This window comes from Anoplophora glabripennis, unplaced genomic scaffold, assembly GCF_000390285.2.
Source record: "Anoplophora glabripennis isolate ALB-LARVAE unplaced genomic scaffold, Agla_2.0 scaffold244, whole genome shotgun sequence".
In the NCBI taxonomy this organism is placed as follows: Eukaryota; Metazoa; Arthropoda; class Insecta; order Coleoptera; family Cerambycidae; genus Anoplophora; species Anoplophora glabripennis.
In genome coordinates, this window is record NW_019416393.1 from 683,263 (window position 1) to 709,997 (window position 26,735).

The 26,735-nt window shown below is 31.4% G+C and overlaps 1 protein-coding gene across 4 annotated transcripts in view; it reads left to right on the forward strand.

Moving 5' to 3' along the window:
* LOC108906939 (growth factor receptor-bound protein 14) overlaps positions 1–26,735 on the forward strand; it is a 700,528-nt gene that overhangs the window by 663,350 nt on the left and 10,443 nt on the right. For all 4 annotated transcript variants that reach the window (XM_018710384.2, XM_018710385.2, XM_018710388.2 and 1 more), the window contains one exon: positions 26,058–26,338. In XM_018710384.2, the coding sequence (XP_018565900.1) occupies positions 26,058–26,338 (281 nt within the window). The remainder of the gene's footprint in view (positions 1–26,057; positions 26,339–26,735) is intronic.

Below are 26,735 nucleotides of genomic sequence, written 5' to 3' on the forward strand. Positions count from 1 at the left end.
CAATAATTTAATTTTTTTACGATAACTTGGGAAGAATTTTGGCAAATAATTTTACTATTGATGAATATGTTGACACGCTGCAAGTATTTTTTGATTATTGGAAAAACTGTACCGGGACCAGGGGCATCCATATCTAATGACAAAAATTAACATGACAGCCGCTTACTTAAGGAAAATCGGGTGCTTCATATGGGGAGGTGGGGGTGATGCGGAACGCGGAGGGCCCTATACTTACCGTGTTATAAAATCTGTCAATGCAAAGAAAAATATTCTTTATGACTCCAAAGTAAGTAGATTGAGATATTTGAAACTAAAATAACTCCCTTGTTACTCATAATACAGAAAAAAGTTTATATAAAAGTTATACAGAATCAAGAAACCTTAACTACAAAATCAATTTGATACATACAGGGTGATGAGTAAAAACGCGACACGCCAAACATTATTTTTTTTAATGGAACACCCTGTATATTTTTAAATATATGGATTTATTTCCGAGAAAATTCTATATATGGCAATATAAACAGTTTATCATTTTAGTGCAGGGTTGCCAAGTTATGTAGAAAATTCTTCGAGTTTTGGAAAAACATGACCTCGAAGAGGTTGTATTAACTTTCAACTACTAACACTTGGAACAAAAATATTTGACAAAGTTACAGGCAAATAACGAGTATGGCTAACGGGCGCAAAATGTTAAGTAGCTTAGGATCTAAACGATGAAAATATATATTTTTTGAATTGTAGGTAACTGTGCTGGCTAATCTACCGTAATGGAATATTTTATAAATATACATAAATATACGCCCAAAAATTAAAAAAACGGTGACGTATAAAACTAGGGTGAGTATAAAACCTTACCAAAACTGCAAAAATGAAGATACTTGAATTTTGCAAATTGCTTTTGGTTTCTGCATATTTACACTATGTGTGTACCAAGTTTCAAGTGTCAGCAAAGCTTCGAACAAATTTGGCAAAGTTTCAAGTTTCAGATGCCGATGAATGTATAACACCTTATAGAACAAAAAGTTTTGCTCTCCTGATTTTCGGCTTTAGCGTAATTATTGTATATATATTGAACTATAGTTTTCGAAAGTTTTATCACTTTTTGTTTATAATTGTCATTTTTACAGGAATTTTAAAAAATTGACGTTTTATACCGTTTTTTCAATCTCACGGCTTTGTTATTGCAAAATTCGTAATCGAAACACCGCCATTTTGTAGCTATTTTTATTACGAACAAAATCATGTCCTAAGCATTTTTTCGTACAAAGTCATCCCGCCGAGTTATTCAAAGAAAACTACTAAAAAAAAATTTTCACTATTAAATTGTTAATAACTTTTTTACCTGATAAAATACTTTGTCAGCAAATTAGCCTGTTATTGTACTCATCATTTAAAGTAGGCCTGTGTAGTTATTTCCGGGTTATCAAGGTTTGACACAGGCCGAACCTTTACCAACTGGACTATGTGTCAACTTGCCAGTTCATAATTTATCATTCCATTTTGAGTTAATTTTGTTAGTTAATATTTATTTGTGGTATTCCATAAGATAATAAAAATAAATTTTTTCGAAAATGTTGCTGTATCTTAAAAACTAACAATTTTAGATATGCTTAATAAAAGTTGAAGTGGACCGATATGTGAATAAAATAGAACAATAAAATGCAGGGTCTTCCATTTGAAAAATTTTAGAAAATCAAATTCAAACTTTCTAAAAATGATCGTATTATAAAAAATGTCCTGTATAAAATATCGATATTAGCTAATATAGGAGCCTTTGTCTAACATTTGCCTATAACTCTGTCTAATTATTTTGTTCCAAGTGTTAGTAGCTAAATGTTAATACAACTTCTTCGAGATAATGTTTTTTCCAAAATTCGTAGAATTTTCTATATAACTTGGCAACCCAGCACTAAAATGATAAAACTGTTTATATTGCCATATATAGAATTTTCTCGGAAATCCATATGTTTAAAAATATACAGCGTATTCCATTTAAAAAAATTAATATTTGGAGTGTCCCGTTTTTACTCATCGCCCTGTATGTATCAAATTAAATTTGTAGTTTAGGTTTCTTGATTCTGTATAACTTCTATATAAACCTTTTTTCTGTATTATGAGTAACAAGGGAGTTATTTCACTTTCTCACACTAATGGCCCAGCCTGTATATTTCCATTTCGCAATTATTATTTTTTACCCAATATGCATAAATAAATGTCAAATGTTGCAACAGAAACTAGGCAACAGCGCTCGAGTATGCCAGAGTTTATTATTTCTAAGTTGGCAGTCCTTGTCATGTCATGTATGTATGTCTTACATTATGTTAATCTATAAAATGCAAGATGAAGAACAGAGTCGGTAGAAAGGAAAATTTGTGACCAAAAGAAAGTATGAGTGCTTGAAAATTAGAACAGAAAATAGCAAATGCAGGAAAAAAGCTGTTGAAGAGCGTGGAAAAGCTTAAATATTATTTAGTTACATGCATAAGCAGCATACTACTATGATGCACTTCTGTAAATACAAATGTTCCTTATCAGACAAGGGTTTAAAGCGATTGCATTTATGAAAGTATAATATAATTTGATATAATTATATAGTATTGTTGATAGGATATTGTTGCAGTCAAACATATTCTAAAAAATATACTGAAATTATTGAAATGTTAATTTTAAAATGAAAATTAATATTAAAAATAATTTATCAAATTGCATAAGATTCTTATATGGGCTGTGATGCAAAGTATAAATATTTCATTCTTTATATTCTGCTGTATTTTTTACTTCTTGTGTTGATAGTTTATCGTACTTATCGTATAAATAAAAAAAGACTTCAAAAAAACATACTTAATTTTAAACTTTCCCACTATTTTGTTATTCCCAATTGAATTACACAAATAAACACAAGTTGAATGTAATCCATTTCTATAGTATTAGTATAATAACTAATTTGTGTATCGAAAAGTTTATTTAAATTTGCTGCCACTTAGCCTCATGCATACTCTATTGCGCTGTTGCCATTACTTCGCGTTTATTACTTGACGGACGACAAGTCAGAACTTTTTATGTCTGATAATTTATTTCTCTGTAAAATGTGTTGTAACCTACCTTTTTTTCTTTCTCTCATTTATTAATTAATGATTCGGGTAAATGCCTATATTTTTTTTTTCATCTTACCATTTGCATTTTTTCACCCGTAATTCGATTGTAAGGCATGATTCCGTAAGAATCTATGTTAAATATTCATTTTGGCATTAATTAAAAACAAAAACAAAACGACAAATAATTCGAGAATAATTCACAGAATTTGATTTCGCGTTGCAGAAAAATATATCTCAATAATTCGAAATTGGATGCAATTTTTCGTAGCACCCGATCTTCCTTAAAAATCGGTACAAATGTTTTGATTGGAAACGCGGTGTGCAAATGTGTAAAAGATCGTCTCATTTAACGTCAAATATTTTTTAGCAGTTTCAACTCTCACAATCAGACTTTTTCTAATTCGGATACCGCTGGTTGGTTATTTTTCAGTTTTTATAAAACTAGTTGCTGTGAAGCAACTGCAATAAAACAAGTTAAAGGTCTATTTATAGCTTCAATTGATCAAATATTACATTTAGCTTTAGTTTTAGGGAAAAAATGTACTGTTTTTGTTTGTTTTACGGACAAAATACCCCTGTAACAAACACTTTCCTAAATGTATCTAAGAAGATGAATACATATTAAAGTTCATTTATTCATTAATTTAGAAAGTGACAAGTAACTAGATGTTAAATATTTTTTTAGATTTATTATTAGAATATACTAAAGTAAAAGAAAAAAAAGTAGGTGTTAGTTGCTAGTAAATGAGTTTATAAATACTGCCTACATCTAGTCCGACATATTTGACACCATCTGCCTAGTCCCGTCCCCGGGTAGAAGGCATATTGTAAGAAAATTAGGGGCCTTTGATCATCACGTGCGCACAACCAAAATTAGACGCTGTTGTTCGAAGAAACCCGTGCACCGTGACCTCACCAATATCAGATCCCAGATTATAATGATTATGTAAGAAGAGTTCCATGTTCCAACGGTCCAACCCACATATTAAGAACCAGTACGTTCAAGGCCAACCACTCCTATAATTATTGTGCGATTTCACTTGGTAGCGAACAATTCACAATTTGTTTTTTTTTCCTGTAGGAATGTGCTAAAAGATTGATGACTAGCGCGTTCTTTTCGGTCCGTTCTGATGAGTAAAAATAATTGCTGAATTAGAAAAATAAATTAAACATTTTACTGAATAACACAATTTAGAAAAGTATGATAATAGTCGATACAAAAATTAATGAATAAGTTTTAAAATATGCCTTTCCGGGTGTATTTTAGAAAAAAGCATTCAAGTTTTCTGAAAGTAGAATAATTACAAGTAAACCTTTTGAAATTAAATTATCCATTTTTTAAATACACATAGAAAATGTGTAGAAAGATGATTTTGTTGTTGTTGTTGTTGTTGTTAAAGTCATAAGTCAAAGTTTGTAGATATAAGTAGGTACATGCTAACTTCTGAATTTTAACTAAAACTTATTTTGGCTGCAGTTTTCTAACTGTTTGTGAGAATTATTAATTTATTTTTGAGAAACTCAATATGCTACTAAAGGCCAATGGACTTCCAAAATTCCATTACCGTACTGTGTTTCGGACTTGTTAGCCCTCATCAGTATGCCGTAGGTGCCGGTCTATGTCTGGTGAGTTTAGCCGACGAGTAATAACAATATTAATAATTCTTTATTTTCCTTTAAGATATGCACATAGGAATAGTCAATTAATCACTTAAAACTAAGTCAACAGAAACTCATAAAATTAAAATCATAAAAACATCTATCAGTTAAAAACAATTTTAATTTATATTTAGATTTAAAAATTTTAATTTGCCTAATTTCCACCGATAAGTGGCTAAAAACTTTTAAACCTAAACAATTAAGAGAATTTAAGGTTACATAGTTTGTATTTATAGTACGTATATGAAGATCCTTTTTTTATTAACTAACCTATTTTACTCTATTATAAAGATAAGTTAATTCAAATCATTCTTTTAAAGGTTATCAAATAAAGTCAAACAATGTTCGTCGACATGAGTAATTGATATTCAGGAAACAGCTACTGCATGCCCCAACGAACATTGAACTACACTTGCAGTACCTAATAAATATCTAGTAATAAATACAGGGTGGTCCTGAGGTAATGGGCCAAAATTCAAGCAAAAATATTGCAATTTAGCCGAACTTACCTTAGTCCAAGAGTTGAATGTCATGGCCTACTCGCAGCCCTGATTTCAACCCCATGGACTTCTTTTTGAGACATGAAATCAGTTGTTTATCTTGAAACTATAAACACTCGGGAAGAACTTTGGCAGCAGGGTTTAAATGCTGTGGAATCATTTCACGACAAGGATTTATACTTTAAAATAAGACAGTCATTTAGTAAACGCGTTGATAAATGTATTGAAGTTATATGTGGACATTTTGAGCAATTATTGTCAAAAAGGCACATTTTTACTGATGTTACTATTTTACTGTTCATTACAATTTTTAATTATTTCAACTACACGCAAATGTACAAACAACATTTGGTTTTAAGGTATCACACCTTTATAACGAGCGTTCAAATAAAAACGTGGTCGAAGTTGGCTCTGACACATTGGACGTAGGGAGTAGCTTATAGCGACCAACTTAACCTCATTTCTCAACGAGCTGTATAGCAGCTGTCAGTTTCAATAACGTTAAAGACTATATAACTTTATTTTAAAGAATAATCGTGATAACAATAACAAACAATTAAAGGAGCTGCGGAAAGTGCCCCCCTACTTGTTATAACAATAAATTAGAGCTGCTGAAAGTGTCCCCCTCCTTGTTCCAAGCACTTTTCACACCTGTTCCTCAAAGAATTAAAGACATTTTCTAAGATGCTCGGGGTATTGTTAATTTCACGAATCTTGTCTATAAGTCGAGCCTGCAGATGGGACCTCGGTGGAATTTCATGTTCAGCATTGAGACTTATTAGTCGATTTTGGAAAACTTCCCTCAACATATTCATCGTCTCGCCTGCCGTATGTGCCCTTGCGCCATCTTGTTGAAAGTAAAAGTTTGTAATTTCGTTTTCTTCCAGCTGGTTAACAAAAGGAACGATAATTTCTTCTCTATACCTTTGCGCAGTAAGAGTACCATTAAAAAAATAGGTCCATAAATCCTCCTTCGATTGAGAGCACACCAAACTCCAATTTTTTGAGCGTGTAGAGGGCCCTCGACAAAAAAAGTTATCTGGTTTTTCAGAAGACCACATTCTCATATTCTGTGAGTTTACGTAACCACTTAAATGAACAGGCTTCATCAGAAAAAAAGGTGATATTATGAAGTTCACCGTAGTTGTTTAAAAACCATTCACAAAATACAGCCCGTCGCGGAAAATCAACTTCATGAAGTTCTTGCTGACAAGTTAAACGATAGGAGAACAAACGCAAATCTTTTTTTAACACTGTGTGGCAGGTACCGACTGATACTCCCACCATTTGTGATAAAACACGTACAGAAGTTCTTGGCGCATTTTCCATTATTTGTTGGACATTTTCTTTTAATTCTTCAGTCCGCTTTTTAGGTCGGCCGCTTCCTTCTTTTCTTGTTACACTGCCCATTTCACGAAAAACATTAACACAACGCTGAACTGCACTTTGAAAAATTTTGTACTCAACAACGCCGGGAAATTGATTTTGAAATTCTATGAAATATGCCTCAGTAGAATACTTCCATATTCCATCAATCTTGCGTCCATTTCTAAAGTAGGACTCTATGATAAACACTTTTTGTTCTTGAGAAAACACCATTTTAAACGCTTTTTTAAACGAAAATATTCAAATTGATAGCGGCGATATAGCGCTTTGACAGATGACGTTTAAGTTCATTTGCTATACGCTACGCCCTACGTCCAAATTTTCAGAACCAACTTGACCACGTTTTTATTTGAACGCTCGTTATATACGTAAGAAAATATTTTCTTCTTTCAAGAAAATTATTTATTCATTTATTTAAACACTTTAAATTTCCTTCCATAAATATAATTTCTTACTTTAAAAATTGGCAGCATTTAAAATAAATATTTGATACTTACGGTTAAACGAATTATGTTATTAATTTTATGATCTACATAGATTTTATAGAAATATGATTTGTATTGTACATTAATGTATCGTTTTTTTAATACAAAATTTACTAGTTTTGGTCAAATGATTGTATGTACTTATTTTAAGAATATATTTGGATATAAATATTTCTCAGTAATAAAAAATATTCTGTTTCAAACTCACTCACAACACCTATTACAACAGCTAGGATCGTTCGTAAGTTTAACCATCCAGACATAGGTCGGTTTAGGACATATTGATGGTCCTCATCATTGTATCGTTAGAATGATCCAGCTGCTTTAGTGTCGTTACTCATAAGGAGATGCGTATACTCTTAGCATCTATCGTGCTACTTCCCACCTGCGCCATTCTGTGACCTACAATTTTCTTTCAAGAAAATATAAGTTTGATTATAGTATGCTACATTTGTTGCCTTGAATAATTCCTACATTAATACTAAATTTTAAATATGTGTATATATTTTAAGGAACTGGTAGTTTGAAAGCAAATATATTTGCAGTTTATGATGAACTGTAAGAGCAAATATTTCACATAGTTTGAAGAAAGTATATACATATATTTTAATAGAGTAAAATAGCATTTACAGCAAATAATCCCATTTAAAACTATCTGCTCATTTGATCCGAATATATTTTTTTTTAATTTCAAAGCCAAATATCTTGAAAACGGTGCGAAACAGCTACTTTCATAAGTATACCTTTTTGTGTAAAAAAAAAAGTTGAAAAATAAGAATTAGAGACCTATAAGAACTAACCAAAATGTGAACAAATTTCAATTGTTCGACACAAAGAACCCCAAACCCCAAAATGTTGTGTTTGCATTTATTAAGAAATAAACGAAAAAAGAAAGTAAAATAATATTTTATATTTAACACCCTGTATCTCTTTAACTTTTGGACTAAAGTAAGTTCGGCTAAATCGCAATATTTTTGCTGCGGAAATCTACCCATGAATTTTGGCCCATTATCTTGCCACCACCCTGTAATTATCCAACAAATAAAAATTAATTAAAAAAAACATACTTGAAATATTGAAATTATTAAACAGTGTAAATCATGCAAAGAAATATATTATATTTTTGTTATTGTACCATCACTCTTGGCAAAGATCAATACTTAGACAAATCTATTATAGAAAGATTCTACTGTTTCGACATCTTGGGGGGTTGTCTCTTCACGTAGCATCCTTACGAATGGAAGTAATAATGATCCTAGCTTTGTTTACAAGGGCTCTAAAATTGTTAGATCATTCGTCGGTTATGGCAAACTAATGAGGACCAATAAGTTCGAAACCGATCCTATGTGTGACGAGTTCGGCCGTCGAGTGATCTTAGCTTTGTTTACTAGATTTCCTTAATCTTTTTTGTTTTCGTTCCGAAATAAGATCTCCACAAATGTTTGATCATGTGCACTGTTTGGGAGAAGCAGCAATTGACTTCCGCCGCAGGTATTAATTAAAAATAGGCACAACAGTAGATTAAGAAGAAATATCTATACCATAATATCTATGCTAACAAGGATGTATTCTGATATTTTAAATTCGCCCTCCTTGGATCCGGGTTAACGGCGCTCATGTGTTTAATTAAAACCACTTTGATTTTAGTAATAACAGGGCTGTCTGCTCATAGAAGTCTTTGAGAGTTACTGAACTAACAAAGAAATATTTCAATATTTTCTTGGCATGTAAAGCAAAAGCATTTAGCGTGTAAAATTGTGTATTTGTCAGTTTCGATGACGTAAAACTCAGATGTTGTGAGAAGGCCGAGACAAAAAATGATATCCCCTTTTTTGTAGAAAGAACTTGGGCTCTGAATAAAAAGAACGGGAGAACGGGAGAAAAACATATAAACAACCATTGCACCGCTGTTATAAAATCTCGTCGAATTGGGAAAGAAAAGAAATTCTTATATAAAAAGTTGATAATGCAGACAAATGACAAACCAGCCGAAAATATGACATCGAAACGATTTTCTGACGAAACCCGGCGAAAAGCTACTGAGAAAACATCAACCGTTTATCAAACTGTCACAAACATCGCGAATGTGTAAAATTCTTAGAAATGTAAATGCAGAGAGCAGGGAGCAGAACGGGAAAAGTGAAAATATGCAGCCGGCAGAAATACGTTTTCCGTTGCGGAAATTGAAACGTTGTTGTAACGAACATTTATCATGCTCCGCCTGTTGGTTTTATTTAAAACTAGAAAATGTTGCACACAATGCGAATACACATGCATAATTATTTGGCGTACATTCGTACGAGCACACATTTTATAACGAGATAATGCATGCAATTTATTACGTAAGTTTAATGCAAATTTAAAATACTTTGTCTCGTTTGATTAATTACTTAATGTGTGCTCCCGTGCGTTTGTAATTTGTAATGCATCTACAGTTTGTCCCACTTTACGATTTCCTACCATTTGTACGGATTTCATTCAGCGGCGTACACTAAATTGGGAAATAATAAATAGGTACTTAAAAGAATGTGCCTACTTCTTCACAAAACACAACAATTTTTCGTCCAATGAATTGTGCAAGAAATTCCCTATGAAATGACCGCAATCTAGGACAAAAATCGATATTACAACAATATTAACATTGTATGTAACTGTATTCATAAACTATCTAGTCTGTTTTGAGTTACCTACTATGTAGAAAACGTAAAAAATATAATTGCAACTAACTGATTTATGAGAAAGTAAAAATTTCTCAAAATTAATATCTCCGGGTTGTATTTACAAGTGCGCACAGTTAATAATAATGTCGCCATCAAGGATACATTTATTTACAAATATACAGAGCCTTCATAAATATCTACAAGCCACTTGACCTCCAGACTTAACCAACCCACAATGCACGATTGGTATTGGTAATGAAAATTACCTAAAATGTTGGTGTCACCAATATTAATGATTCATTTACAATGAACAATGACAAACCGTTATGTCTACGCTCGAGATAATGCGAACGCTGATTGGTTGAAAAATTACACCAATCGCAGTCGATGAAAGAGAATATTGTGTTTCAATGTAATTTTGATCTTATTGTTTTAATTTTACCGAAATTTATTTGCCAACCTGAAGGAAATAAAATATCTGTTTGAAACAAGATTACTGGTCACGTGGCTTGTAATCATTTATGAGGGCTGTGTGTAAGCACATCATAATCTTGAATATTGTAAACTTTCTTCCATCTGAGAAATATTTATTTGAGAAGCAAATGTTCATATTTACACGAACAAATGTTTTCTTCATTGAAGATATTTTTTGTGTGGTATTTTTGTAGTTTTCTTCTGTTAATGAAATCCTGGATTAGTTTTGCTAAGAAATTATATTTTTTGTGGTTCCTTCTTATATAATTAAGAAGTAAAATATCCTAAACTAAATCATGTAATTATGGGCAAAATTTGTATGGGCCATAAGTTAAGACTCGCAACGTTTTAGGCAATGTAATGGTTGATAGGTTATGAAAATATATGGAAAAAATATAATAATATTATATAATAATATAATATAATAAGTATGCCTTTTCTAAATGTTGTTGACCGATTTCGGTTTATATTATCAAGAATTTCGAAAACATTGTGAGAGATAATTTGAGGGAAATGAAAAGATCTACAAAAAAGGTTTTATGGCATTTTGCGATAGTAGTAGTAGTAGTAATAGTAGTGAAAAGGGGCGGCCTCAGCCTGGCAATTATAGTCTGTTTGGAAATGAAAGAGAGTAATAAAACCCCGAGACAGGTGACTATCACGAAGACATGAACGCAGATGTTTTCGAAGAGTATTTTACACAGATGTTGGATCTTATTCCTCCGGGGTCTGTAATTGTCATGGATAATGCCAGTTACCATTCACGGCAGACCGAGCGGACGCCTACGACTGCTTGGAGGAAAGCCGATATAATTCAATGGTTATCCGGAAAAAACATTTCTTTTGAAACAAATATGGTGAAAAAGGAACTTTTGACACTTGTCAATCTTAATAAAGATCAGAAAAAATATGTTATCGATGAAATGGCAACAAATCGCCAAATAACGGTACTACGGTTACCACCTTATCACTGTGAACTTAACCCAATCGAATTAGTCTGGGCGCAGGTAAAAGGAGATGTAGCGCGAAATAATACGACGTTTAAATTAAGTGACGTGAAAATTTTGTTAAAAAATTCCTTGGAACGAGTAACTGCAGATAACTGGCAAAGATGTATACATCATGTACAAAAAGAAGAGGAGAAAATGTGGGAACTCGATAATTTAATTGACGTTACTGTGGAACCTATCGTTATCAATCTAGGAGACGAAGATAATTCATCAGAATATTCAGAGGATGAATTTTAATATACCTACTTTTTTATTTTCTTTATTGTACATTTATACAACACTACATTTACTCACCATAATTTGAATTTTCAAAATACATATATTTTTGTGTGGAATAAAAGTCTATTCATTAAATTTAAATAAATATTTTGATAATAATATTGAATAATTTTATTTGAATTACTAAAAACCCTCTTAACCCGGTTATGATGCTTAAAGTAGCCTCATGTTTTGAAATGCTGTTTTTATATTGTTTACTTATAAGAGAAATGGACCGAGAAATTGAAGCGGCATAGACAAAGACGGATTGTCGGGGATTAAATTTTAGCTACCTGCTACAATTTAGTACAACCCGGTCACACAAAGTTTTTTTAAAAGTACACCTCATCTATACCGATAATACATAATATAAAAATATTGAATATAAGCACCAGTACTACATTTATTTACGATTTGCATACATAATAAGCTTTTATTACCCTCTTTCATTTCTAAACAGACTATAGGCCACAAGTGGACCCTTTTTGCCTACCCCGCGGTCCCATCACCTATCCACTCCCTGCCTCTGACCCTCCTCGAGCCTACCCGACGCCCTAATGAACGCCAGGATTTTGGTCCATGGGAGGTCCCTCACCTCAACCCCTTGCAGCTCTTCAGCACCTTTATGTCTTATTCTCCCAAAGGCTGCATAATGTCCCAGAAGGTGGACAGGGGTGTCCTCCCCTTCCCCACATTTCGGGCATAAAGGGTCTTCCTCAATTCCTATTAAACTTAAATGCCTCCTAAGTCCGCAGTAACCTGTCAGAACCCCCATCATTTGGTTTAGGGCTCTTCGACTAAGGCTCAGCAGCCATCTCGTCTTAGCTTTGTTAGGTCCTTGTATAAAACTATGGGCCTGCCTACATCCTCTATTTCTCCATAAATTCTGACCTAAAGTTTGATAGGCCCATTTATTGAGGGAATTTTGCGATAAGTTATATAAGTAGAAAAATCTTGAAAGGACCCCGCACAAATCTTATGGAAATTGGGTACCGGTCAAATTCGCTGAATTTTTGATATGTGATAGAGTTCATCATACTGGTCAATTGTCTCAATGGCCACAAAGCTCAAAAATGGATAGTTTGGCCGGTACAGAGCTTTAAAGCTCCGAATATCCTCCACGGATTTATGTATATGCGCAGTGTGTATAGACTTTTGAAATAGCCTATTTCATTTTTTTTATTATCTAGGTTTATATTTTTGAGGTTGCTGAATTCAGATCTGTTGTTAGATTTTCAAAATTGACAGTTGGCAGCTGTCAAATAGCTGTCAATGTGCTATAATAAAGCCAAAAACTTGTTTTTTTATGTTTTATCTTTCTTTTTTTTTAGTTCGATAAGTTCAAAGACGATATCAAATCAATAACAATGACTATCGGCAGCTGTCATTTAGCTGTCAACAATTCTTCAAAGTCCGGTAATAAAGTCAAAAAATTATTTTTTGTTTATAACTTCAAGTTTTTTAGATAAGTGAATATAAATATGATATAAAATTATGTAGTCATCAGCTTACAGCTGTCAACAAGCTGTCAACTAACTGTCAAAATGCAATAATAAAGTCAAAAAGTTACTTTTTTTAAAAAGCTTTAAGTTGCTTAGATCACTGAGTTCAAAAGTGATGTCATAAACTTATATCATGTTTGATTTCTTATCCACAAAGTTAAGCACAAAAAATAAGTTACTTGCTCTATTATTGCATTTTGACAGTTAGTTGACAGCTTGTTGACAGCTGTAAGCTGATGACTACATAATTTTATATCATATTTATATTCACTTATCTAAAAAACTTGAAGTTATAAACAAAAAATAATTTTTTGACTTTATTACCGGACTTTGAAGAATTGTTGACAGCTAAATGACAGCTGCCGATAGTCATTGTTATTGATTTGATATCGTCTTTGAACTTATCGAACTAAAAAAAAAAGAAAGATAAAACATAAAAAAACAAGTTTTTGGCTTTATTATAGCACATTGACAGCTATTTGACAGCTGCCAACTGTCAATTTTGAAAATCTAACAACAGATCTGAATTCAGCAACCTCAAAAATATAAACCTAGATAATAAAAAAAATGAAATAGGCTATTTCAAAAGTCTATACACACTGCGCATATACATAAATCCGTGGAGGATATTCGGAGCTTTAAAGCTCTGTACCGGCCAAACTATCCATTTTTGAGCTTTGTGGCCATTGAGACAATTGACCAGTATGATGAACTCTATCACATATCAAAAATTCAGCGAATTTGACCGGGACCCAATTTCCATAAGATTTGTGCGGGGTCCTTTACTGTAAATTCAACTTTGACCATATATAACTCTTGAAAGGGTAGGTTTTTCATAAAATGATAGACCTTTTCTATAGAGCGTTCAATTCCCTACAAAAATATGTCTTATCAGTACACATATCCGTTAGCGAGTTATAAAATTCCAAATAAAAAAAAAATTGGGAGAATTTGTCTCCGTTGCACTTTTTCTTGTGGGGTCACTTAAAGGCCAAAATTTACTTCACTCCGCCTATTTCCCTTCAAGATCTACGGCAACACATTGTCAACGAGTGCCGCCAAGTTACTCAAGAAATGCTACAAAATGTGCGTGAACGCTTCTTACAAAACTTAAATTACTGTATGAAGGCTGGAGGTCATCAATTTGAACACTTAATTGGCTGACATGTAGTGTATTTACATGCAGTAAATGACCCCGCACTTTTCTTATGGGAAGTGGCTTTCGGCCAATTTTTTTTAAAACTTCGCAGGTTGATAGTTCTTAACATGTAGATCAAAAGTCTCAATGGGCACAAAGCCCTAAATCCACCCCTTCCCCCCAAAAACTGCCTCCAAGTAGCGAGGGGGATTTAATTGATTTCTGCATGTAAAACAATTTATTTTTTTAATCAACCCAACAACGACCCCAAACAACCACATTTTTGACTATCAATAAAACAGGTTGTGTAGAGAATTAGAATACCTTTCAAACGATGTTTCACTTAACCCTCCTTCCCTATTAAGTTTTTTGGCGGGTTTACCCCTCTACCCTGAGAAATAAGTAAGTAATAAGAAATTTATGTGAAAAGATGCCCCCTTCCATCAAAAATCGACCTGTCTCGGCGTTTTCCGGAAAAATAATTTTCCTGAGAGTTATTCCTGTTTCGTTTTCAAGAGTCCACACTGTATATTTTAAAGATTTTATTTAATATTACTTAAATGTTACATGAATTTTAATTGGACATTCCGTGACAACAGGCTGGTTATCATGGAAAGTTTGAGAAATTTTACCATACTTTTTATTACAGTGTATAGCAATAAAGCCTTTTGATAACTAGAGGTTTCTTTATTTTTAGAAATAAGTATAACTGAAACATTTTTAGTTATTAAAAAATTAAGGATTGATTGAAAATCATAAAAAATCGCAGTTTTAGTATTGTAATTCTAGATGCCTTAAGGCAGGATCAGTGTTACATAGATTAGAAATTTTCCGGAGATATAAACTATAACTATGAGTAATGTGATGTAGTCGGAGAACTTTATCAAATTACAAATATTTGTCTGTTTTTTTTAAAACACGTGTGATTATGCTTTACTTGATAATAATGCATCATACATAATATAAACGTTTTATATAAAAATTTTTGTATTTTCTCGTTAGCTTTAGATAATTTTAATCAACCACTCCATATTGATTCAGTTTTCACTTATCGCTTCATAATACAAAGATTTTTTTTAAATTAAACATATCATTAATACTTAATGCAAAATGTAGATAATTAAACATCATTGTTAAAACTGGTAATGCAGTTTTTATGATTAGTAGGTACTCTATCTGTTCAACTGAGCAGATGTACGAAAACAGGAATTTCTTTCTCAGAAATACTAGTGAGCTGAACAAAGTATCTATAGCTTGCAAGTAGTTGTAGGCATGCATTACAAGTGTGGAAATCTTGTATCTGTATATTTAATTATGTACATTTAATTTTTGCATAATTAGGGAATAGAGACTATCAACTAAATATGTGCATTGTTTATCACAAATATGGAAGGATAGAAAATATGTTTTATTTATACAGGATGTAACAGCAGCTTACGACGAACTTTCAAGACTGATCACTTTCGTCAAAACGAACAAAAAAAAATTGTCCATTATTTGTGGTTTATTTGTACATTTCTTAGCATGTTGTTCAATCAACAAATTTATGTTGAAATGTCGTGAGTTCAATTTTAGTAATTAATATCAATGAAAATATGACTAATTTCAGTCCGTGAATCTCTTAATAATCGTTTGACCCTACCATTTTAATACATAATATCTTGATAGCTATTTAGTACTTAACAAGTTCAACCAACCAAACAACCTAGAAATTATTAAATAAATGTTACTTAACAATTAGTTCCACTGGATGTGCTTCTTTTATACAATAACGTTATTTATATGTGCAGATATTTTTATATTTTATTAGGGAATTCGATTTTGGTGAACGCGCTGCTATTAATAAAATTGATATAGTAATGAATAAAACACTTAAATGTTTTGTATTTTATTCATTAATAAATCCTAACGCATTGCAGTTTATTAGCGCCATTGAAAATATTTTACATGATTTAACTTAAAATAACATTTCGTTTATTTAAATTTAAATAAATTATGTGTATTACTGTGGTGTATTTATAGATATGTATAATTAATTCTGATTTATTTTCTATTGGACTAATAGAAATGTTATTTAAAGATTTTCTTCGTTTCAACTCTTGAATTTATCAATTTTTAAACTGATGTTTATTAATAGTAGTCGATCTTTGTTGTTTCAACTTATGTTTTATGTAATTAGGAAATAAACTTTTCTACGTTTTATACTACACTTTCCTGGCTAAGAAAAGGACTTTTATACAAGATAACACAGAATTAGATGTATCAACATATTAATCAACAATTAAACATAAGGCACAAGGATGGTAACGGCTTTTATAAAAAACATTTTTTTTCATTATTGTAACCAAGTATTAGAACATATAGGGGCTTCCTTTGCGAGATTCATTACTAAAAGAAATTAAACTTACAATTAAACTGTCTGTAAAGCTGAAGACCGACGTTGTAAGAAAAGTTAAATTGACCACTAAATTACTCGATATATTATGTGCTTATTTAAAATATCCTTACTGACATTTTTATGATTTGTTTTTTTGGACAAACGTTCCGTTTTATATCATTCTATCATTCTAATAGAGTAGAATTTGAAAGTTTTTATTAGAAAAAAAGTAAAAACTAAAATAAAAATGAAGACGAAAAAAGGTAGGTCAAATTTCTCCTCGGCAAGTTAGTTATTCATGTTATCAAATTTCGCAACTTTGATCGCCCTGTATATTCTTAGGAGAATATTTACTATTTTATTATATATGTTATAGATACTATTTAGAGAATATCTACATATTTATTTTAAATAAGTGTGCTAAATTTATCACATATATTATTAACTGTTTATAAGTTACACTTTTAAAGATATAAAATCCATGTTTTCATATTATCTAAAGTAGTTTTTGTAATGTCGTCGATTAAAAAATGTCTTACCACAATTTTGAATATTTTCAATACTGATAACGTCGAATGGAAACATACATAATACTTTTTATAATACCAAACAATTTTTAAAACAAACAAATTTAATTATATTTGTGGGAAATCATGAAGTCTCATGCCATGTCTTATGAAACCATATAAATATACATGGTGTTTTAGAAAATAGCAAAACTGAAGATATAGATAGCTTGAAAGGCATCGTTGAAGAAATGTTCATATGTACATCTACGTATTTTAGATATTTTTATTTTAAACCTTGGGAAATACGTACAACGGGTGGTTTCAAATTGTCTCGATAGATTGTGTATAAAAAAAATTTGGCGTATATTTTTATTACAAAAATTAAAAAATAAATATTATATTCGCATTAAACGTCAAAATAAACGTCACTGATATATTAATTTCATTGCAGCGGATGGCTTACTTCGGAGTATATTATGAAATGCAATCTCCATATGTACCAAATTCGTATTAAATGAAGATGAACAATATTCTTCGATACCAGAAATCTAGGCGTGCAAAATATATCTAACCTCACACACAAGATTAAGAGCTATGTTACAACAACAAAAATATAAGATACTAGCGGCCCGTCATCGAAATCCGTCCAGTAGTTTTTGAGTTTATTCGTAACAAACATACATACATACAAAAATACAAATATTTCCTCTTTATAATATTAGCATGATTTCTTTGAAAGGATGCGTTATTTAACAGTTTCAGTATATTAGAAGTGTGCTTGTATTATATTTGAAAAAAGATTTGAAATTGTTTGAATTAATACCTTTACAATAAAGCAAAAATACCAAATAATAATAGAATGCATATTTTCAAAAATGCATCTCCTTTATTAACTTTCAGAAAAAGGAAAATATAAATATAAAAAGGAACCGTTATTTTTACATTTGATATACTATCCTCCCTGAAATTAATTTAAGACCACCCTGTAGATATCAGTCGCTACCTACCTACCTTATAAATGGAAATTAAAGCAATTTAAGGCATTCAATGAATTGGTTTGTGATCTTTATTTAATATGCATAAATTACCTACTTATACTGTTCTGAAAAACTACCTGCTCGTTCTTATAATAGTTATCTCTTTTGTGTCAGATTTTTACTCTACGCTAAGGGTAAGAGATAATCAGCCAGGTTATTTGCCCCTCCATGCTCATTTGATAATATCCTAAGTATTGTCTAGTTAATATTTCTCAGTTATGTTTGCAGGGTAATCGCTATTTGTATTTTGTACTCTATGGTATTCTAAAAACTTTTAAAACTCATTGGCGTTTTATTTTGGAAATATTGAAAACAATAATTAGAAAAAAATATCTGTAGTAGTTGTAGTGAAGTGTTCTGCTGCAGAGTAAGTATGGGACGCAAGCGAAATCAGAAAAAACAACAACGAGCAATTGTTAAGGTAAATATTTTATTGTCAAACTTATTTTTCTTTCAATTCTGGAATGATCGACAACAACTTTGAAAACAAAGACAATAAGTGATTTCTTTCAAATTTAGCATTTTTTCCCCAAACTATTCAGGTTTGATTCACTACTATGACATAATATTAAACTCTTCATTGCAGCTTTAGAAAATGTTTAACTATTGCGCATATTTTTACAAAAACGCACCGTTTTAGGAATGTTTTTTGCCAATTGTGATGTTACAATCTGCTCTTACAGTTTGGGCAACACTGTATTTTTGCCCAATACGCCTACATATTTTATTTAATTTATTTTTATTATAATTAATCTGAACTAAATACAATAAATCTCGGTTATAACTGTCTTCAAGGGACCTAATAAATTCGTCATAGCCAACCTTGACCATACGGAAAGAGGTAGTAATTAATAAATAAATATACAGGGTTTTAATGCAATCTTGATCTGATTTTTTTTAATAATTTTTAATTTTTCCGAAATTTGATTGCTAACATGAAGGAAATAAAATTACTTTTCCAACAAAATTACTGGTCACGTGGGTTATCATCATTTATTAAGGCTCTGTATAACAAACACTGTATTGATCTAAAATTTGTTGAAAACAATGAAAGTAGAAACAATTGTGGATATCGTCATTATTCGTATTTTGCATGCGACATTTTAATATTAACTACCATTACCCTTTGTTATTATTTATAGTTTATTGCATTTGACTAATGTAAGGCATTGCTCTAAAGTCTAATGTCTTGTTCACGAATCCATTCCTGTCTATATAGGCTTATTTTGTTTCTTCAGTATACTTTTAGGCTGTGCATCCCCACTATGATCTCTAACCAGACCTTTTTAGTGAACTGAGGACTGACACTCCTCATTTCCTCATAATCTCTTTGGAAGTTTCTCGATCAACAGTGTGGCGTTCTGGTGAATGGTGTTATTTTTATTTCCGATTTTATAGGTGCGTGTTATATTTCGGTACTATGTCGTGGTGCGATCGCATTTTAAAAAAAGTCAGGGAAACTGTTACACCCAGATTTAAAACGATCGCAAAAGTGGTGGTTAATTTTACTAATGGCTTAAGGAGTATGGGGCGCAAAAATAGTTGTAGCAAGAAGAACAGGCAAATGTTCAAGGTAATTACCGTAAATTTCTTATAACAAATTTTGATTGGAACATGTCATGATTTGGTTATGTCATGTCAAATATATGGTTTCCTGTACAGCTGGGAGTAAATATTAAAAATGTATTGTAGCCTCCGTCATCTGTACACAACTGGATGAAATTTACTAAAAAAAGATATACGGATGTTTATTTCCCTTGTATATCTACTTTGGACTTATTACCTTTCTAAAGTATATTTTTATAAGAAACCAGATTTGGAAATATCTCTACTTAAAAAAATGTTAGCTAGAATCAAGAATACTCACAATTATTTGCTTCACATTTTTTAAATCAAACATGTTTTTTTATTTGTTCTCTTTTTACAATGTTTATTTAATTCTGTTTATAGCCCAGTTACTGTAACTGAAAATATAGTAATACCTCCGAATTTTTATAACTGCATAGATTTTTCTCAAAATTTAGAATTAGGCTCATCTTACCCCCCTCACTTCAAAACTTATATATGCGCTAGGTGTGCTTTTTGTTCTTAAAGTGTGAAAACCACCCCTTATTGGAAAAAAAGAAAAAATACAAATGTAAGCATTTTATGTAATAAAATCTTTTTTATTTATGCAGTATGTGTAATTTCATGTGCTATCTAACATAAAACTTAATGTAGGAGGCAATGTCCCAAATCTTCAACTCGGAAAAACCTTTAAAAACCACCCCTTTGGATGAAAATAATATAAAAAATTGTTTTCAACTTGAAACGTTTTAATCATGCATTTTTATCAAATTAAAATTGATTTCTTGATTAAAAATCTTTTTTATCGATTGCAACTTTTCAACCCTTGAAAAATACCCCTTCTTTCGAAAATAAAATGAAAAAATAGTATTGAAAGGGTAGAAACATTTTATACGTGCAATCGTATTAAATAAACATTTATTCCCTTCTTATAAAATAATTTTGAATTGATTGCAACTTTTCAACCCTTAAAAATTACCCCTTACATTTATTTATATATTTATATATATTTTCTTCAAATTCATTCATTTTGCAGGGAATTGTAAGGGCTACGTGAACTGTTGAGTTGATCTTTTTTAAGCCCTTCATTTTTAAGTTTGAAGGGTTTAAAGGGCTCGAAAAGGGTGGTTCTCTCATTCATATGATAACTTAAAATAGCGATATCTCGATTAATATTAATTTTAGAGGAATAAAGCAAAATCTTCAGCAAAAATAAAGCTATTTTTTACTCTTGTATTTTTTTTGTACGTCCTTTAATTTTTAAGTTACAGCGTAAAAATCTATTTTTTTTCCAAAAAAAAGGTTCAAATAGTTTTTTCCTAATATTTATGGTTTTAGCGTTATTTAACGTTAACTGGTTCCAATTTAGCTAACATATAATGTTTAACAATCCATAATTCGGTTTATATTGCAATTAGAGAAAAACAAAATAATACCATTAGATTTATTTTTTTATTACCTTTCTTTTTGTCCATTACAACATTTTTGTTAAATCTAATGGTTTCAGAGTTATTTGCAAAAAACTGTCCGAAAACAAGCACTTTTTCAGTAAAAAAATCAATATTTTCAATGACGAATTACTCGGAAAGTATTGGATTATCCAAAAAACTTTATATAACATTTACTACTTAAAATTTACTTCTTTATCGACTCCTGTAGTTATTTTGGGCGGGCGTAAAAATTTCCACCCCCCAAGAAAAGGTGGGAACCACCCGCAAGGCAAAAGCACACTTCGGCACTATATAAGTTTTGTTTCTTGAGGCATTCCCCACATTCAGTCAAAATTTCACGTCAATCGGTTCAGTTATAAAGAATTCGGAGGTAAAAACCCTGAGTAACTGGATTATTTACACTTATTACCTTTCTAACGTATATTTTTATAAGATTTGGAAATATCTCTACCTAAAAAAATGTTAACTAGAATCAAGAATACTTACATTTATTTGCTTCACATTGCTGTAAATCAAACATGTTTTTTTATTTTTTCTCTTGTTAAAATTTTGATTTAATTCTGTTTACAAGATACTGTAATTTCTTTGGAAATGCGATATTGATCAACTCGCCGTTACTATTTAATAATTGTGAAAACAAATTATAGAAGACTAAAACTACAAATTTTCAAACATATTTACTCTCATTGAAAAAATCCAATTTGAGGTGGACATGTTCATCATTTAATTTTTAATATTAATTTCGTATGTCTGTTGATTTTTGAGTTAATTAGAATGTAACTAACATAAAATTAATCTAATTTCTAATATTGGAAGGACCGATTTTCCCATTTCCTATTAAATTTATGTCTATCGCATAAAAAACATACTCGTAAGAAAGTGATAGAATATATTTAATTGACAAACACGTTTATTTGGTAATTAAAAAAAACTGCACTGAGCAAATAAAGAGGCATTTAATCAAAACCCATCGATATTCCAAAATACATAAACTTTTTGTAGGAATGTCAAGCTATAAGCGTAGCTTAAGTAAAAAGGTTCTCATATCCAAAGAAGTTGTATTATCTAGAAAATACAAATTTTAAAAGAACAATAAGTAAATGTTTGATTAAAAGCAATATCCTTAATCATGGACGAACTTATAGAGTTAATTCTAAAAGATTTTCTTAAATCTTCTGAAGTTGAGAAAAGAATAACTATGAACCGAGTGCCAAAAAATATAGAACAAATTTTAAAAAAGACTTCTGCTTAAGCAACATTTTCAAATGCCTTCAAAGGGCAAATCACACCACTCTGTGGCGTTGTATGGTAATTTTGCTATTAAATTACTATTGACATTTCAATTACAAATTGCATATACGATTTCAACGACTTATAATCAATTTAAATGTAGTATTCACCTCGTAAATGTCAGTTGGAGATATAAAACTAAATTAAATACAAAATGCAGTTGCACAATAAAACATAACACATTATGCAATTAAATTCTTAATATAATTATTAATAGATAAATTAGAAATGGGTATAAGCCGTATTACGCTGGAAGAACTTACATTATTATACATGAAATAATCCATTATAGTTATTAACAAAAATAATTCTTCTACTGGAGACCTCATATAACTAGTAAATTATAATTTTCTGGACATATTTCTCTCGTTAAAATATAAAAAGGCAAGAGTATTTTTTTGCTTAAGCATTTCCTAAGGGCTCTACATCCTTCAATTATTGAAGGTGAAAACGGTTCTCTTTTAATTACTCAAGAACTGTAAAAGACTTGGATTTCAGATTTCTATTGTAGTTTTCTAAATAATTTTCGTCATCTAAAACCCCTCGGTCACTTTTTAATTTCGACGACAGCGGCGAAGTTAAGAACATACCTACCAAGAGAAAATTGCGCTTTACCAATTTAAAGAATATGCATTTTTAATCACCTGGTCATATTAGAAATAATCTGCTATAAACATAACCGGTATTCACGAATACAGAGGATTGTTACAAGTATTTATGAAACATATTAATTAATTACAAATGTCCCAATATGTAGATAGTATTCGTAATTACATGAGAATTCTGTCACATCGTCATTATTATCACTGTGATTTTTTAAATAATTTACTGAATGATATTACTTACACGTACGTAGGTAGATATACGTATATTCCCAAGCAATAAACGAATTATAACATGAAGCATACTAACCGCTGGTAAACTAATCAATAGGTAATTTTTCAGTTGCAAGTTGCTATCGTTATTCATATTTCTACTTGTTGGTTCAACGTTGCTAATTAATAATGGAATGGGCTTAATCACTATATTACTTACACTTTATTACACCTTACAAATTGTACCTATCACTTCCATTTATGAACGTTCGAGCTTGAAATGGAACACATCCAACAGGCGATGCCCAATAACAGGATATGTTAAGTCTAGTAATAAAATATAAAAAAAGTTAAAAACGAGAAAAATTAACTATGAAAAAATAAAGAAAAAAAATAAAAATAGTACAAACTTACAAATAACGCAAATATAAAGAACAAAATAAAAAGGCAACAAACTATAAAATACTGATATGACTACATAAGTAAAGTAATTAGTCAAACAACAAAAAGATCGACATTATTTTCTATCTCACTGTACTTGGAAACAATTTGATACAATGGTGATGCTACTAGAATGTTACTACGTGCTGCGGGTAGACTAAAAACATTATCACTTCTAGCTTATAGTCGTGGAACTTTGATATTAATATTACTTAAAACACCTAGAGAGTCCAAAATGTTATGGAGAACTTTATATAAAAACATTACTTGAAAGACAGATCTTCTTTTAGCAAGGACATGAATATTGAAACGCTCAAGTAGGTAATAAATCATGCGGAAAACCCTGAGGGGGATATGTACCATCCAATAAGTACACAGCTGATTTCATAAACCTACGCTGTACTCTTTCCGAAATTGCAATTTGATTAGCATAAATTGGGTTCCAGACTATTGATGCATATTCTAATTTAGAACGAATAAAGGTAGTATAGAGCAATCGTAGTGTAGAAATACTGATAAAGCCTTTAGAATTCCTTATTATGAACCTCTTATTCTTGAAAGCAGATGAGGCAATTATGTCTATATGTTTTGTAAAAAATAATGTAGTGTCAAATCTAACTCCAAGGTCTTTTATGTAATCGGTCTATGCAATATTATATCCAATTTATAATCGAATAGTACAGTTTTTTTTGTGATATTACACTACTTGGAGGCATTTAGCGTTAAATTATTATTTAGACACCACAAACTAATGACATTAAGCGCATTCTGTAACATATAGCAGTTAGCAATAGTGTTTATTTCGCAAAATAGCTTCAAGGTCATCTGCGTACATTAAATGGTGTACTTGTAGATCAACCAAGATGTCGTATACAAAAAGAACAAAGAGTAGTCCGACTATAGATCCTTGGGGTACACCAGATATTTGATGAAACTTGTATGATTTAAAATAACGGTGCTGAACAAACTGATACCTATTTTGTAAATACGATTCAAAAAGTTGCAAAAGTGATTCGGACACACAAAACTCATCTAGTTTGTACAGCAAGAGGTCGTGGTCGAGTCTGTCAAAAGCTTTAGTGAAGTCGGTATAGATAACATCGACTTGTTTCATCTTGTCAAGTTTTTCGTTAACTGAGTTTTTTTACAAGGTTAGTAACAGTGGATCTGCCCTTAATGAAACCGTGTTGCTCCCAGACATGAAACAATTCAGCAATAGCAAATAGCAAATTTTAATAGAAAACACAGGTTTTTAATTAAAAATTGTAATTTTTTTATTGATTCTTAAAGTACCTATACGGTATGAAGTTATGTAGGGTTAAATTTCAAAAAAAAACCAAAACCCATGATCTAGGCGGCCAATTATTATCACCAAAACGGGAAAACGTCTTGTGGAAAACACCTGTCGTCTACATCGTATTTTGCAATTTAGGCAAAAAAAATTGGATTATTATGTCGCGATAGCGAGCACTATTAAATATTATTACCTGAGCAGCCACATTTTTCAATTAGAATGGTCCGATGATGGCTCCAGTCCAAAATCCTCGCCAAACAGTGACAAGTTCTGGATGCATTTGTTCTCAACAATCAGTCGTGGATTTACTGAACCCCAAATGTGATAATTTTGTCGATTAACGAGGTCATGAAAATGAAAATGAGCCTTATCGCTGAAAATGATTTTGTTCCATTTGTTGTTCCATAATCCATCTCTCTTCGCTCTGCGTGATCAGTAGACTTCAGTTCTTAAGTCAGTTGAACTTTGTAAACATTAAGATGCAAATCTTTCATGAGAATATGCTGTAGAGAGCACCCCGAAATGTTCAATCCTTGACCTCGCTGCCTAATTGTTCCTGGACTCAGCAACACGCTTACGAACTGCTTCGATGTTTTGTGTTGAACGACTTGTTGAAAGACGGCCATAGCGTTTAAGATCACTAATCGATTCTGTCTCTCTAAATTTTTCAATTAATGTATTCACACTTGATGAAGTTAAATCACTATTCCGACCATATTTTGTACGAACTGTAGCTGCCAAACCTTCATTATTTTTTAAATATTGCTCAACAATGAAAACGCATTGTTCTTTCGTGTAATGCACCATTTTTAATAACCCTGAACTTTCAGCTGTCACCCTGTCTCTCTTTTTTTGTTGGCAACATTTTACCCGTTTATTTCACAGAATAACATATCTATCAACTACAAAATATTCGTACATATTTGACATGAATACAAAACAATCATTCACAAACATTCTATGAATGATTCCTGTATTCATTATGCTGATATACTGTAATGGATTCATGAGTCAATATTGGATTATATTTTGCCCAACTTTCCTTAATCGTTAATAGAAGCGATTTTTAAAAATGACATGAATTAAATCGTGTTATGCTTTTTACAGGAATCTGTTCGATCCCGTGTGGCCATGGACTTCACAGGCGCAGTCGGCAGGATAGTAGAAGATCCACAGGAAGCCAACGCGATCGCTATAGCCGAGGGTTACTCCTGGAAGAGGAGGTGGCGACCTTCCACCAGGTTGTCCGGCCCTTCTGCGGCTGCACTGACCTCAGCTCACATTCAGACCCTAGAAGCCGGAGTTCACATCACACAACCTTGGTTCCACAGTGGGATGACCAGGGATCAAGCGACTGCGTTAATGAATAGATATGGCACTTGTGATGGGTAAGTAGATTCGGATACGGTTGCATATACAGGGATGGCCAAAAGTACGGAATAAAATTCATATCTTTTGAATGAGTTAATTTTTTTTAAAACGCTGAAACACGTTAACTGATTTTGATTTTTTCTCATCTTTCGGTTATATAATAATTAATTTTTTTTCGACCCCCTAACCCCCAGCTACCTCTACTTTTTTTTTCAAATGGAAACAAGGCATGAGGGGGCTCGTTGAAAAGCTTATAGAAAACCGAATCCAGCCATACCAAATAAACAAGTTTTATTTTTTCAATAGCAAGGTTTTTAGGGTTGTATAAAACACCTACTTAACAAGTGAAATTAAATTTAATTATCTTCAGTGTTATCCTCCATGAATTTGCACAGAATAAAATAAAGAATTTGA